Below are 15,336 nucleotides of genomic sequence, written 5' to 3'. Positions count from 1 at the left end.
AACATTCACGTGGCCCCTTTCTTTGGGCTTCACCAAGACTGTCAAATCAAAGGTTGATTTTAAATGTTCGGTCTGCAAGAGACACTGGGCACTCTAGGATCTGTGAGGCGTAGACAGCCTCCTTAAATGGTATTTACAAGTCTCAAAACTGAAGATCTCTGAACATACATCTGTGCATGTAGCTCTATTAGAGGGGCATGGCAGGCAGGTCTACAGCTCCATGATTCAGTGAAAGATTAAGAAAAATATGCCAGGCAACACAGAGTATGTAGTGGGATATTTCCACACTTGACCTCTTAATGTCAGGCTAACGTAGACAAATTGAAATTTTAGAAAAAAAACACTAAACAATAAGAATGACAAAAAAAAAAATATAGAAAGTTATGTTCACTCAATACCTTTTATTTGAAAATATCCCAACAGGTTACAACTTTAAAAACAGTGCAAGAGTGAGAAATAGCTTCAGAAGATAAAGGGATACCTGTTTATCTTCTTGAGGATCAGGCTCCCCTTTACTGGAATCAGAATTTGTGTCATCATCTTCATCAGAACTGTTCATGATATCTTCTTCATCTGACTGAAGATCTCCCATTATCACATTAGGATGACCATGGTGTTCTTCTACGGACCTAAAATTAAAATATGTATAGCTGATAAACATACCATACTTTATTTATGTAATGAGCTTTCTGTTTTACCCCACAATAAATGGTCTACTTGGTATCAGAAACATTGAGAACAGTAGTGGGTAGTCTGAAGATGACGATGACAGTGATAGGCTTTTCCACAGTGGAATCATAACTCCACAATGTTTTATCTATGCTGGTATTGACACAATGCTCACTGACAGCAAACAAAAGCCACCAGTACCTTCGGAGTATCTATGTTATTCTTGTCCATCAGAGTTTGCCTGACAGTAAAGTGTGATAAATCTATTCCCTTATTGCTATGTGCATGTATAGTGCAATATTTGTACTGTGTGCCAGGGGATAAAGGAAGATCATAGCTGTTTTGCTCTCCTCTATCTCACAGCATCAGGACTTGTTCCAGATATGGTACTCAGACTGGAGCTTTCTGTCTGAAATTTTAGAGGCATGTTTGTATACAGGGTTGTTTCTCAACGCATACGCTAAACAACTGCATCAGAGATGAAAACATTGTAACCATTCTGTCCAATAATTCTTCTTAGAAACAAGAAAGCAGAATCTTTTGTGATTAAAAACTCCCATCCCTCAGAGATTGACACCTTCCAGGTAGCTGTCAAAGCTATAAAATATAACCTTGTTCTGCTGCCATACAATGATTATGGAGGTCACTTTTCATTAGCTTCAGCTGTATTTGCAATACAGAAATTGCATGAGACAGGCACACAACCTTCTTCCTCTAACTAGCCTTGACAACTTCAGTAGAGATTTAAGAAATGCAATTCTAGAAGCAAGTAAAAAAGGGGGTAGGGAAAGATAAAGAAGAAAACAGAGACTAGAGGAAACAGACCCTGAAGTTTTGGTAAAGTTACACAGAAACACAGCAAATCCCTGGGCTCCTACTTTTAATCCTTAAAAATATCTGATAACTGCCAATTACACTAAAGCTGCGTCTAAATTCACATAATCTCTGTTCAAGGCCAGCAAAAAGATGCTGGGATGCCACAGCAGGCTTATTGTGATATGAGCCAAAAGTGATTAGCTACCCTACAAAACAAAAAGCAAATTCAGAAACCCTTGTCCCCAAGCTGTTGCAGCCAGCAGAGATCTCACTGTGCTGATCAACATCTAATTTTGTGCAGCCAGCATCTGTCGGGGCTACACACTTCTTCATACAGCTGCCCTCTCCCTCCCTACATGAGGGATGGTTACAACTGATCTTTTCTTTTCCCAGCTTTGAATCACAAGAAAGCAGGGATGGAGGGCAGCTCTTCAGACTCACCACCTCCAGCTGTGATAGTTTCTAGTAACTATCAGCATGGGTCCCATGGGAGGTGGCTGCCAGTAACATGGAAAGCCAAAGTAAGGAATACCAGCTGCGTGAGGATGCTCTGGCAGCCACAGCAATGCGTTGATTATTTAGTGCTCAAGGTAGAGTTAAAAAAAAAAAAGAAAAAAAAAGAAACCACCAAACAAAGCAACACACAAATCCTGATTAAAAATAGAAATATATTCAGAGATGAGACAAGATAAGTTGGCCTGTGAACAGACCTTAGTCAGCCATGAAGACATAGAAAAGATTGAAATAGCTTGGTTCTATTAAGACAACACAGGAAGGACTCAGGAAACACCCGAGCAGTTACTGTCTCCCAGAATCTAATGGGGTGGAGGAAGGAGATTGCAAGCTCATCACCGAGAGTTCAAACGAGTCCCTGAGCCAAAGCTGCAGCACCCAGGGTGCAGAGAGACACCCATTTATTTCAGTTTGGAAATTATCAACTTCACACAGGAAGAGAGCAGCCACCAGAGAGGTGAGCGTTGATCACAACAGTGTGTGGAGTACTCCAGGGACGGCTCCCACAAAGCCTCCATGAGCTTCAGGAAGGCAAAAAAGCGTCTTTTCACTGGAGCTTTCCCTGGAACTGCACTAGCATAAGACTTCTGCAGTTACTTGTTAACTTCAATTCAGAAAACTCCTCGTCTAGTCTATCTAATTCACAGTCAAATGACCTGTTGGCCTGAGAATGTTTATTTTAGCAGATGTTTCTCTTATCCTCTTATTTTACAGACAACAAACATTTTTATTACATCTGTAGCATTACATGAGGTAGCTATATCCCCCTGCTTTACTCAAAACCTGCAACAGAAATTACTACTACTATTCCTTCCTTTACTATGTTAGTCACAGTTTTACCATCCACATCTGTCACTGAATATACATCTGTTCTGGGATATTTTTTCCCCACTGAAAAATGTATTAAGCACTTTATCTGTAACCACACCTTTTTTATTGCCCTTTCTCCTATACTTAATATTTGCTTTAATTGCTGCTTCAATTTCCTTTAACTAAGGTTCCTTCCCATACAGAAAACATTATTTTCACACTTGTGAAATTATAGTTCTTTAGCCTAAGCATATTCTACAGGATGCCCACTCCCATATTTTCCTATCATTTTAGATTTAAACTTTTCAGGGCAACTGTGCCAACACTTAAAAAGTTTCAGAAAACCTGTCCTTTTGGAAGTCAGAAACAAGCATATTTCTATGTGAGGCTGTATTCTGCTTCCACAAACATAATCCAGTCACCACTGAAGGATGAAAATCATATTAGCTGGCCTATATTGGCTGAAGAATTTTCTAAATGAAAGGTTAATCAGTTTATCTAATAGAACATTTCAGTAAAAAAACTACTACACATTTTCAATAATTAACTCCTGATGATTTAGGATGTTTAGTAAGTATCCACAAATGAGAGCTGTATACATTTTTTTTCTTCCTGTGAATCACAATGTTTAAGTGGTAAGCTCCTCTTCTTGCCTTTGTGGTGCGCATGCACCTACTATTCGTGTAAAGGAAACTATGAGAGCTGAGAGAACCATCTACCAAATCTTGCCTACATTATCTGCACCACCAGTCAAAGCACCTCAGAGTAATCCCAATACATCTTTATCCTGTATTTTCTCAGCTCACAGCCTAACACAGCCCTCAGGTTCTTCCACCTGATATATTTTGTTGATTTTTTTTTTTTTTTAAGTGGATGATTAGATGATTAACGATCAAAAATCATTTCACACCCAGGCATTTTCCAGAATCAAACAAGATGCCAGTTCAGGGACAGGATGCAATACTGTAGCCATGGGCATTCTGTGTCTGTGTCGTCTTCTTCAGAGGAGATGGTGACAAAGTCACTGTGTTGATCTGCCTTTATCAGCCATGTGCTGGAGAACATGTGACTCTCCTTGTACCTTACCCCTTAACCTTTCATCATAAATAATATGGCTTTTCTGTTGAAACAGAAAGCAGTTTTGTATTTACTGATTACTCTTTTCTGTACCTCTGTAGCCATCTATAATGTAAGTGTATATATATTTATCTTAAAAAGTTTTGTCTAGATGAAGTGAAACCCTTTTCAGCCTTTAAATGAGTTTGGAAAGAGTAGTAAATCTTTAAATAAACAGAATCTTTTCTACCACATATCAGTTCCCCTTTTCCAAAATACCACAAGCATGCAGTAATGGTTATTTTTAAGCAGCTCTTCTGATAGGTATTTCGGGGATACTGTGAACTATCTCTATCTTGTTCCCTCTTCATCACGATTCTTTGTCCTACCCACAGCACTAAAGAGAAACTTCTGCATTATCAGTCATGTGAAACACCATCACTGCCAACTCAACGTGCTGCCCACTGAGTAAGAATATCTTGCCGTATCTCGTGAGCAAGTTATCTAAATATAGATGTGGGGTTTTTCTATTTGACATGTAAAATGAAAGGATCATTAGTTTGCCTTGGAATGAGCAGTTTATGGAATGAAGTATATACATTGCGCTGTATTTTCTTAATGTAATAGTAAAATATTAATGAAACAAAACATGCCAGTCCTAGTAAGACATACAGCAAAATAAACTGTCAAAACCGCCATGCAGCTATTACAACAAAATAAATCCTAGTCAGCATAAAAACTTCTTATTGTCTTTGAAAGACGACCAAGATTAGTTCAAACTAGCTTATTGGTATTAGAAGCTTCAAATACACCTGAGGCTTCACTTTTATGCACTGCTGATTTAGACACCGCATAGGACACTAGAGCCTGAAGTCACAATTAAAATTTCAGTCTCAGTTCCCAATTCATTTAGAAAGCAAATATAAAAAAATAGTATTTTAAGCTTGACTGAGATGATTCAGAGAGATTCTCTACCATGGAACACCTTAACATTATTTTATAGTATATTGGAATTACTTCAAGAGTTAACATCACCATCATTACTAAAAAGCAAGTTTCTACAGCTCCGAAGTATTTGTTAAAATAGATTCATCCATGCTGCTGCTGCTTTACACACATTTCCTTGTGATTTTCATTATTTTTATATTTTTTTCGACTTCCAGTAAGTAATCAAAAATATGTAGGAATGCTGAATGAACAGAAACTTGCACACAACACACTGTTATATTCTTTTCTCATCCTTTCACTGTTTGTAAAGGAGTGTCCATTCTACTCTGCTTTTTGTAGCAGTGCCCCAGCTTCTTTACCAGTCTTCTGTCTCTTCCTCCAGTATTTCATTGCTGGTTTTTGTGTGTATTTTTGTTTGTTAATTTTTGAAGAAAGCCTTCAACATACAGGCAAAGTACACAAACTGAAGTTCCTACTCAACTAACAAATACAACCATAACATCAGAGAGCCAATAAGCATACCCTCCTATAATATTTCATCTCAAATCTTTTTTGCATTGTTACAGCGTTTCACAATCCTTTCATAACTGCTTGCATCTCCCTTTCCTCCAGAGAGGCAACAATTACTATTGCTGTCCATCTATTTTCAGTTTTTAATATCGCCAGTCCCTGCAATCTATTTCAAAAATTAAGGCACGTTCAGCTGCCTTTTTTTTTTTTTTTTTTTTTTTTTTAAGACCTGAAAGCACACTGGCTCTCTGTGGAGGCAATAGCTGATAAGGCTGTTCTATTTTGTCATAGCACCTTATACTTGTAGTAGCTGTAGGTAAGGCAACATGCCTCACTGACCAATTCCCTCAATGGATCCTAGCTGTATGCTTCTGGGAAATCACAAGGATAAAAAGGAATAATAATAAAAAAAAAAGTTCTATGGCATCTTTTCTGTTAGGTCCTATCTAAATTTTGAATCTCTCTTTCGAGGTAGAAAGAAGGGCTGCAAATACAGAAATCAAGTTACAATCCCAAAACAATTTAGGAACCAATTATCTGATTTGGGTGCTCAAGACAACAGAAAATGCTCTTGGAAAGCCAAAGCAAAAGTGAAATTATTGATTGGTTAAAAATTGCTTTAGTGAATTTCCTTTTGCTTTAATACTTTTTATTTAAGACAGTTCAGTGTCTTTATCTAATATTTGTTTACTGCAGGGTTTTGGAAAAAAGGAAATCAGTTCTAGAAAGCAAGCATACTTGGCAGAACACAAAGATAATAATGAATACTAACCAAGATCACTAGTGAGCTCCTGTGAAAGTTTTAAGAAAATATATGATGGGATTACTAATCAGCAAGATTAATAAATGCATCAATACACTTTTTGGATGAGTTACATTTTGCTGCAATACCTCAGTTCCACAACCATCCTCAGCATGCTTCCTTTTGCAAACCAGCCTGGAAAGCATAAAGATGAACTTCCTATCACTCTAGATGCACCTGGACCCTAACCCATCATATTCATCTCATAATTTAAACTTCAGATTCTGTGAACAATGGTGACTATCTACCATTAAAGCTAAAAAATTCCCTCCCTCATCGACCTCTTCATGTCCCCCTGCTTTTCATTTCTCCTTCAGGCATACCAGACCATTAAGCAGCAAATGAGGATGAAAGGCAGCCTGGACCAGGCGGCTACTTATCTGAGTTACTCCTACAGCATCAGTCACCTCTCTGGTTTAATGACAAATGTACAGATGGGAAGAGCTGAAGCTGAGATCACGTCTCTCCTCTCTAGGTGGAGTGGACAGTGTGAGGAAGGCAGGATACTGCTGTGGCTCTTGCAGTGCTGGCTTGGCTGCCAGCACTGAGGACTGGTTGCCTTATTGCAGCCGAGCTGCTTGGGCTTCAACTTCTCTGCCAAAAATGGTGCTTTTTCACAGCGAGAGGGTGAGATAGCAAGGTGTCCTCTCAAATAGGATTTTACACAATAGCATTAAAGTTATGCCATTCATTCTTCTGCAGTGACAACCCAATGATTTTAATAAATTCTTCATATTATTAGGACTAATAACAACAAAACAGGCAACAGACCAGAGTTTTTATTGGTCTGATGCTAGGGACCATGACAGGCAGTTAATCTTGATCTCCCTTTTATTTATATTTTTTAAGACCACCTGAACAGATTGCACCTGTGAGATTCATTAGCTCCTTCTTCAAGCTATCCTTCCATAGGTGACATGGCTGAGGAATGAAACAGACCTTCATGACAGTCCTAAAAAAAAAAAAAAAAGGCACCACAAAACAAGAGGCAAACAAACTAGACCAATGAATCCATGATTATTTGTATCACTTACAACTGTTGTGCTAAATTCTCTCCAGGCTGGTTAGGGGAGGATACAATTACAAACATAAACACTCCTCAAGAATCACAGATAGGAAACAGAGACAACCTGCATCTAGCTAAGCAACTCAAATTGAAAACACTTTGTGCATGTCAGGTTACTTTTTCAAATTGCAATTTAAAGACTTTAAGAATTGAAACAGAATTCTTTTAAACAGTATCCTATGTACTGTATGCATGCGTAAGCATCTACATTTTTTATAGGAAGTCAGGACCCTTGATGACAGTGATACACTGTCAAAAGAGAAGCTCAGGACAATCTCTGTGAAATGGATTTTGGTTCAGAGCCACTTGTATTTTGAAAGCTGCTTGCTGCCTCCTGGGCAAAGGGCTGGCTCAGAGAGAGGTCAGGTGGGAATGCAGGGAGTTTGCTCCTGCCAAGAGATACGCCAAGAACTACCCTCTTTGTCCCCGTCCTTACCTCTGGCGCTCCCAGCTCACACCTGGGTTTTCTGTGCAAGGAGTATATCACAAACACTGCCAAGAGCTGCCACCAATTTAGCCTGTTAGATCATGCCACTGGCATCTCCTTTAATACTTGCTGAGCATGTTGCAAACTGCAACACCTGACTTGCTGTAACCAAGTTCTCCTAGTGTTTGCAGTCAGCAGCATTTAGTTTAGTATTTGTTATCCTCAGGCCAAGACAGTACTTATTTCTTTCTTCCACAAGAAGAAAAAAAAAAAAAAGACTCACATTCTAAGCAAAAAATAAGCAAGGCATTTGTCATATGTGTTTCACACTTAATAAATTTTGTACCTTTTTTTTTTTTAAGCAACCCATTCTGTCAGTCACCCTACTTCAGGCACACTATGATCAATACAGTCATGCGCGTACTTTGTTGCACTATTTAAAAAGTACAGTTTAAAAAGGGTGCAAACAGCTCTCAGATTATCTCCATATTTAGCTGCGATTTGAAAACACGAGCTCCCGCGGCCAGAGGCGCCCGCGGACGGCTCTCGCTGCAGGCAGCCTCCCATGCTCACAGGAGCAATCTTCAGCGAGACCATTTGTTGACAATTCCTCAGTTCCTTGGAAAGTTCAACATAAACACACACACGTACTTCAGATGTTTCCACACTCACCATAGAAAAGCTGCATTCAAAAAAAAGAAGAGTCTTCAGTTTTAAAAGTCTTCAAGAAAACCAGTGCTCCCGAGCAGCATGGCACCACTGTCATCGTGACAGGAGGAGAGATGGTCGCATTACCCTGCCTCTGCTGGGTGGCCCCAGAAAAAGTGCCAAAAGGACATTATGCCAATGTAGCAGAATATAATCCAAGAGGATACAAGGGAACAGTCTGGAGCATTGGTACTGGAAAGGGAAATACTGCAGAAAACCCAGGGATTTAAACTCTTGCCAGGAGACTTGTACAGGAGAAAGATTTGCTGCATCAGTTCTTCCCTTCACCACCTAAAACTGTAAGGGATTACCTGCCTCCCAGGGTAGGCAAAGAGGGAAGTCTTTGCAGAATTTACAGCTTTTTGCCTTCCCTTATCATTAATACTTGTTTCATAGGGAGAGCTGCAGTGCTCATGGCCAAGAGTATTGGAAAAACTCCCGGCATGGAAGTGATAAACAGTATAAAGCAGGACCACCAAAATACAGCACTCATTTATAATCAGGACCCGCTATTCTAACTTCTCTCAATTCACAAAACAGACCCTAGTAGGAAAATGCTTATTGGGAGAGGACAGCAGGATCAAAAGAAAAATAACACTTTACTTTCCAGTCACACAAAAAAAGAAAAACCGTAACACAACTCCAACACACACTGAACAGACTTCTAGAAAACTGTAATAAAAATGTGACAAAATCTCAAACTGAATACATCAAATAGGAAAGGGAAAACTTAGACCATATGAGAACAAAACCTCCTATTAATACCTATTTCAAACAAAATCGATTTTACCTTGCCAGACCTACCATGACATTCCAATGTATAACTATTTCTGCTTCACTAAAACCAGAGTTAATGCAAGGTCCCAAATACCTTCTGTATTAATTTATCATTATTTTTATGATTTTTGGGTGACTTTGTCCCTGAAATCAAGGTTGTAATACCTCTCTTCAAAAAGTTGCTCATTCAATTTAAAAATAACGCACAACTTATTCCAGTCCATTTTTTTACATGTCAGACACCTAGAAGATAAGATGACAAAAGAGAGCTAAGTAGCAGAGTACTCAAAAGGTAGTGACTTAGTTTTAAAATATATATATTTTATAATTATTAAACACATGACCGTCTGCATACATGGGAGCTGATGCAGGTTCCTGGGTAGTCTGCTGGAAAATAGATGATGAAATAGTTTGGTTGAGGCCAACACAGACTAGCTGTAAAGAATAACTGAGTGGCTTGCAAGATTGGACTTGTTCTCTCTCTTCCTCTAATCTTCTGCACTGATTAGAAAAAGAATGGGATTTAGACACTTTTTGCCTAAACTTTTCAGCTCATCTCAAAATCAATACAGAACATCTGACCCCCAGGAACACCACTGGGGGGAAAAAAAACCCCAAACACCCAACAAACCAAAACTGAACTCTGTGTAGTTGAGATCACTGAGCCATAAGCCTCAGGCTGTAGCTATCAAAATGGCAGTTTTGATTAAAAACTCATTTATTTACATGCATCTTAGATATTTTTTAGTCCACTTCTGCTCGAGTGGAGCAGTTTCTTGTAAGCACAAAGATGTTTTAAGGAAAAATTAAAACTTGTGTAAACTTACTATTTTTAAAAGAAACTTCTTGGATTGTAGCATCTAAAATAAAATCTGCATTCCTTAACCTAAATTCTGTCTAGTGCATCACAACAACATAGTTGCATAGTTTTGTAAGTCTATTTGTTAAAATATCTTTAACTGGATCAAATGTAAACATTGGGTAAATGAGGCATATTAATATCACTGCTGACATTTAAATAAAAACTGAAGTTAATACTTTGATTGCTTTCTTTCAACATTTATTTTACGCCCCAAAAAACTTACTGTTTTTCATATACAATTACATTAGAACTTGCTGCAGTTAAAATACCACTATACAAACGAGAGTACCACAGAGCTTCACAAACACATTTCCTGAGCCAATGTTGAAAATAACCCACAGGAAAAAGCTGTTGCTGAGCATATAAATGGGTCTTTCATCAATTCTCATGTCACATTTGACTCTCCATTCTACATCTGAGATACTCTCTGGAGCTACATTTTGTTAACCTGCAGTTAAACCACAGTTGACAACTGGAGACAGAGCACGTGTGTTGGAGGTGGGGGAGAAAGGCCAGCATCCAGTGACAAATATGCAACATTAACTTCTCTTCCCCCATCTTAAGGAAAAGGAAATACATACGAAGAATGCCAAAATTAGGAAAAAAAAAACCAAACCAGACATGGAATAAAAGAGGAAAGAAAAAGATAAGCATTGGTGATTAATTTATGAAAGTGCATGACACCTGAGTTCCTGTTATCCTGTTTATGGGAAGCAGGCTAAAGAACATAGGGTTTCTATGCACTGCTTTGCTTACTTCAGGCTCTCCTGCATACCACTAAGTCACCCTTCGGCTGGAAGCAAGAGCTGACACGCTGAGCTGAGGCAACGTCACCGGGAGGAAGGACGAGGACATCCTTGTATTGTACTGGGAGATCGATGGGAACAGCACAGTTAGGACATTTTTGCCATCTCTGCTGAGCACTTCTTCAGTAGGAAACAAAGGATAGCACAGTTTACCCTCAAAATGTCTCTTCTAATGCACATGGACTGCACGTGCTCCAGGGTTAACGTGATGCAATTTTCTAGACTGCAGAAGACTGACAAAAGTAACCACCAAACCTTTTGGAGAGCAGCAGAGGGATTCACGCAGCAGCCGGGCAGCGCAACCCAGCAGCGCCTGCCTCATCACCACTGTCAGCTTGCTCCCTCTCTCATACTCACAAACATGCCCAGCCCCAACTACACTTGCTAAAAAGATAACGTCGAGAACTTAAACCACATCTGTTTTTCTGTAGCACTTGTCCTACCATCTGATAAATTGGAAATCTGTCATTACTGCACCTCCAACTCTGTCAAAAGTTTCCCTGTGTGTCGTGTTCATGTCAACCTGCTTCACCCACCTCTTTTACCAAAATCAACAGGGAGCCCTTGAAAAGTGGGATGAAAGAAATACCAAAGACAAAAATTCTCTTTCATGACAACAGTTGTTTCCATTTCATAAGACCTTTCAAACCTTTTCAAGACTGGATTGTATAATAGAATAATGGACTTGGTATTAGAAAAATGCAGTTCTCCAACTCCTTTCTCTCTCTAGTTGGAGAGAGAAAGCATCAGACCTCAGAATCTTTCTCAGCATCAAAACAGATGAAATCAGCACATCTCAAACACATTTGGATGAGAATGTGTCAAGATTCTTTTAAAGCAAGGAAGTTCCTATTTATTCTGATATAAAAAAAATGGGGGGGGGGGGGGGGGGGGGGGGGGGGAGGGATTGGCATACTTCTCCCAGATTGCTTTAGAAGATTTAGGCATTTTCCCAGAGTGCATATATTCTCCTTACAACAGATAAATTTTATTTCAGGTTGTATAGCATACTAAACTGTAAAGCTGTATGACCAAAAGCCACCCCAATACTAAGGAAAACTCCCTTTGTTACTGGAAAAGCAGACCATGGAGACAATGACTTGCATAACGTTTCTTGCAAGGAAAGAGAAGAAAACCCAAAACACCCCATATGCTTTCCTGAGCAAAAAAATTCACTGCAAGTCTTTCATGTAGTTTCACATGCTACCCTAGTAGTATAAAATAATTAACTTGACACTACAAAGTAGAATAATTCCAGACCCAAGATCAGTGATTCGCCTAACTGTGCAGAAAGAGGAGCTCCTTGAGCAGTGTACAGCCCCACGATGAAGGTCCCACCATCTGCATGCACCCAATTCCTTCCCAAAGTCCTTGTGTTAGAACATCAATATTCCCAAGCAACAGTACTACCACTTCTCACCAATATTTCCATTTTTCACTAATTTGGACTCTGATTAGACACCCCTAACTTCATTAAAGAATTTGTTTCTTCATAGTCTGTAAAAGCAAAACATGAGAAGTCAGCAAAACGTAATATTCCTTATGCCCAGTCGCCAAGAACTGTTTTGTCCATTCCCTGCTCCCAAGCACCAGAGCTGGGATGCCAGATATGCTTTGCATTCAGCCTCATGGGGGATGGGAAGTGGAGATCTAAGCCATCTGACTCACTCTTTACTGACAAGCCCTCAGAGTTGGCAGAAGCCTACCAGCTGCATAACACGGACATGAGAAAGTGAGGTAGAGAGGGGAAAAGAAAAAGGCAGGCTCAAGTAAGCAGAAAAAGTCAGTGATAACACATGATCGAAGATAATGAAGTCTGATAGGGAACCTACACAGCATATTGTCAAAGCTATTCCATTAAAATCTGAGGTACAACTGCACACAAAGAATTTAACGTACAACTAAGGGTGGCAGAATCCAGCTAGAAGCAGAGGGGGAGATCAGAAGACGGGACAAGACTGCAGAGCTGATGGAGGAAAAGGAACCTGCCTTCTTCAGATCAGAAATTAACCCATTAGCATCCTTAAGAAGCAGATGAAATCCACATACCTGGCCTCTACTTATCAGGAAATTATATCCTTCAATAAAATTCAGTAAAAAGAAAAAAGTGGCTTTTAATGTATAACAACTTCAATATCTAAAATATATTTTGTGCATTCAAATTTCAGCACAAGTGTTTGGAAACTGCTTTCAAATGCTATTTAGACCCTGCAGTATTTTATTAATTCAGTGTTTCTCTTGAAATGTTTTTGAATGGGAATTTTGCAATTGCCTTCCCTAATGCAGCTAATCCGTAAACAACACCACATTTATCTGGTGCAATACCACTCATGAGAAGCATGTCTCAACCCCAACAAAGTTCAGTACATCAAAGAGGAATATGTATCAAAGCAAAGTGCTTAACCACACAGATTTCAATACTAAATTCAATATTCCAGGAAGGCTTTCATGGACACTTAATTGACCTCTGGGGACTCAGTCACCAAAGCAGAATTTAGTCTGGAAAACTAAACTTACATTTTGCATTGAGATGCTCATTTCTGGAAAAGCAATGGATTATTCTAAATCAGCAGGGGTGGGAAAAATAGGAAACAGTATTTACTTAAACCAACATTAAGATCTCAAAGGATTGTTGTCGAATGATACTCCTCACCCCAGCCCTTTCCAAAGAAAAATCCTAGCCTGAAACACGACACAGCTATAAAATTCGTCATAATCAATTACCAGTCATGCACATTTGCAGCATCTGAAGGAACACTGTCAAAAGTAACCAGTAAACACAGTATGCTATTCCCTGAAGGGTGAAGGAGCAGACTCGCTCAACCTGAAGGGCAATTCTCTTGCCTAGAATAAAATAACAAAAAGGAAGCCCACAAGATCCAGAAGTTTCTGTTTTCTATGGCATGACAGATGTCCTAAAGTACATTCATTGTTCCTTTGCATCTTTAGATTACTGGACAAATGTAGACTCGATTTTACTTTCAGTTTTAAGGAAGATTTTGCTGTCCTCCTCAGAATAAAGGTTTGTTACTAAAAAGAGGATAAGCAACGCATAAAAATTTCTCATTGATTAGGAGGTTTTAAAGAAATGGTGTTACTTGAAAACAGAACTGTTACAACTACTGGTCTCTGACAACATTAAAATGAATTGTGGTGGTACCAGCAGCACTGACTTTTCACCTCACTTTTCAGGCCTGAACCATTCATTTCTTAAAAAAACAAACCCAAAGAGCTGCTTTCCCTGTTGTTATCTGCAACCGGATAATGATATTTAAAATTTCTTTTACATTTAACAGTATATTTTCTACTCCAGAGCAGCTATTGTTCACTCACTTTGTTTACAGAGTCCTCATAATAACACATTCATCTTAATTATCCATTTTAAATTGGTAGTCAAACAGGTGGACTAGTACAAAATAAACAATCCTTAAAAACCGTTTCAAGAGATTTTTTTTTTCTAGAGTGGAAACAAAGCATGGATTATCTGCTCCCAAGGTATTGTCATTACTTCCTGAGAACATTCCCCTGAACTATGTAGCACAAACAAAACCCAGCAGTCTCCCATCAGCAGCGCCTGTCCCACCTCAGTGGTTCACACACTGTATTAGGACCTTGGTTCTCTTCCTTTCAAAGCCAAGCCCACCTTCAGCTGAAGGGAGGCTGACATCTACGCAAAAATCAAGCGGTAAGTGACAACTGATACCCACCATTACCCAGGCCCGCCATTTGCATTTAAATCCCTGTGGGAAGGCCCAAGCAAATAAAACGTATCTGAATTTAATAAGATGTATGAAGTTAGGATTAGAGTGTCAGAAGCTATTACCATCCTCCGATAAAGCATACTGGTTTCACCAGATGGGATCAGCAGGAAATTTCTCAGTAACACCAAAGCACTGGGTACATCATGAAAATTTTATTTCTTCCTCCAGAAAAAAAATGTAGTATGAGGTAAAGACACCACTGAACTCTTCCAGTAATGGCAAGCCTGGCATTCAGACTTAATATACTGCATATATGCTATTATGACTAGAAGTGTAGGCAATTGGTCTATGAATTTCTCAGAACAATAATCTCATTTGTACATTGGCTTTAATCATAAGATAATTTGCTTTGAGATCTCCATTACCAGTGCATTACAGGAGTTTTAAGTGCCATGATCTATAAAAAAAGAGCTAACTGCGTGTTCTGACAGGCTGGAGAAAATGAGAGCCATAATTATTTCAATAACATCAGCACTGTTTCTCTAACCAGTTTTATAATGCCACCCGGCCCAGGAAATGATAAAAGGCTCTTAAAGAACTATGCATAAAAGGTAAGATGATATTGATAAAGAAGCTTCAAAGGATTTGAGATAACAACGGATGGGAAAACTGGAAAAGCTTCCTGCCTAGCTCCGTCTGGGCGGAGACCCTTACACCTCCCAAGCCAGAGACAAGATGAATACCTGTACCTGCTTCTCCAGCAGCTGATCCAGATCAGGAGACCACTGCCCCATTGCGTCCCCTTTTTCTCCTAGGGATTCCTTTGTTCCCTGAGGTCTACTGAAGTAACTGCATGCATTAATTG

General features: G+C 39.1%; 1 protein-coding gene across 4 annotated transcripts in view; it reads right to left on the bottom strand.

Moving 5' to 3' along the window:
* Positions 1–15,336, bottom strand: part of FGD6 (FYVE, RhoGEF and PH domain containing 6) — a 74,240-nt gene that overhangs the window by 44,827 nt on the left and 14,077 nt on the right. For all 4 annotated transcript variants that reach the window (XR_012623557.1, XR_012623556.1, XR_012623558.1 and 1 more), the window contains exon 3: positions 482–629. Coding sequence is in view for 1 of the 4 variants with exons in the window: in XM_074827036.1 (XP_074683137.1) it covers positions 482–629 (148 nt within the window). In the remaining 3 variants the exon portion in view is untranslated. The remainder of the gene's footprint in view (positions 1–481; positions 630–15,336) is intronic.

This window comes from Strix aluco, chromosome 5, assembly GCF_031877795.1.
Source record: "Strix aluco isolate bStrAlu1 chromosome 5, bStrAlu1.hap1, whole genome shotgun sequence".
NCBI classification, from domain to species: domain Eukaryota; kingdom Metazoa; phylum Chordata; class Aves; order Strigiformes; family Strigidae; genus Strix; species Strix aluco.
This window is presented reverse-complemented; position numbering and strand designations above follow the sequence as displayed.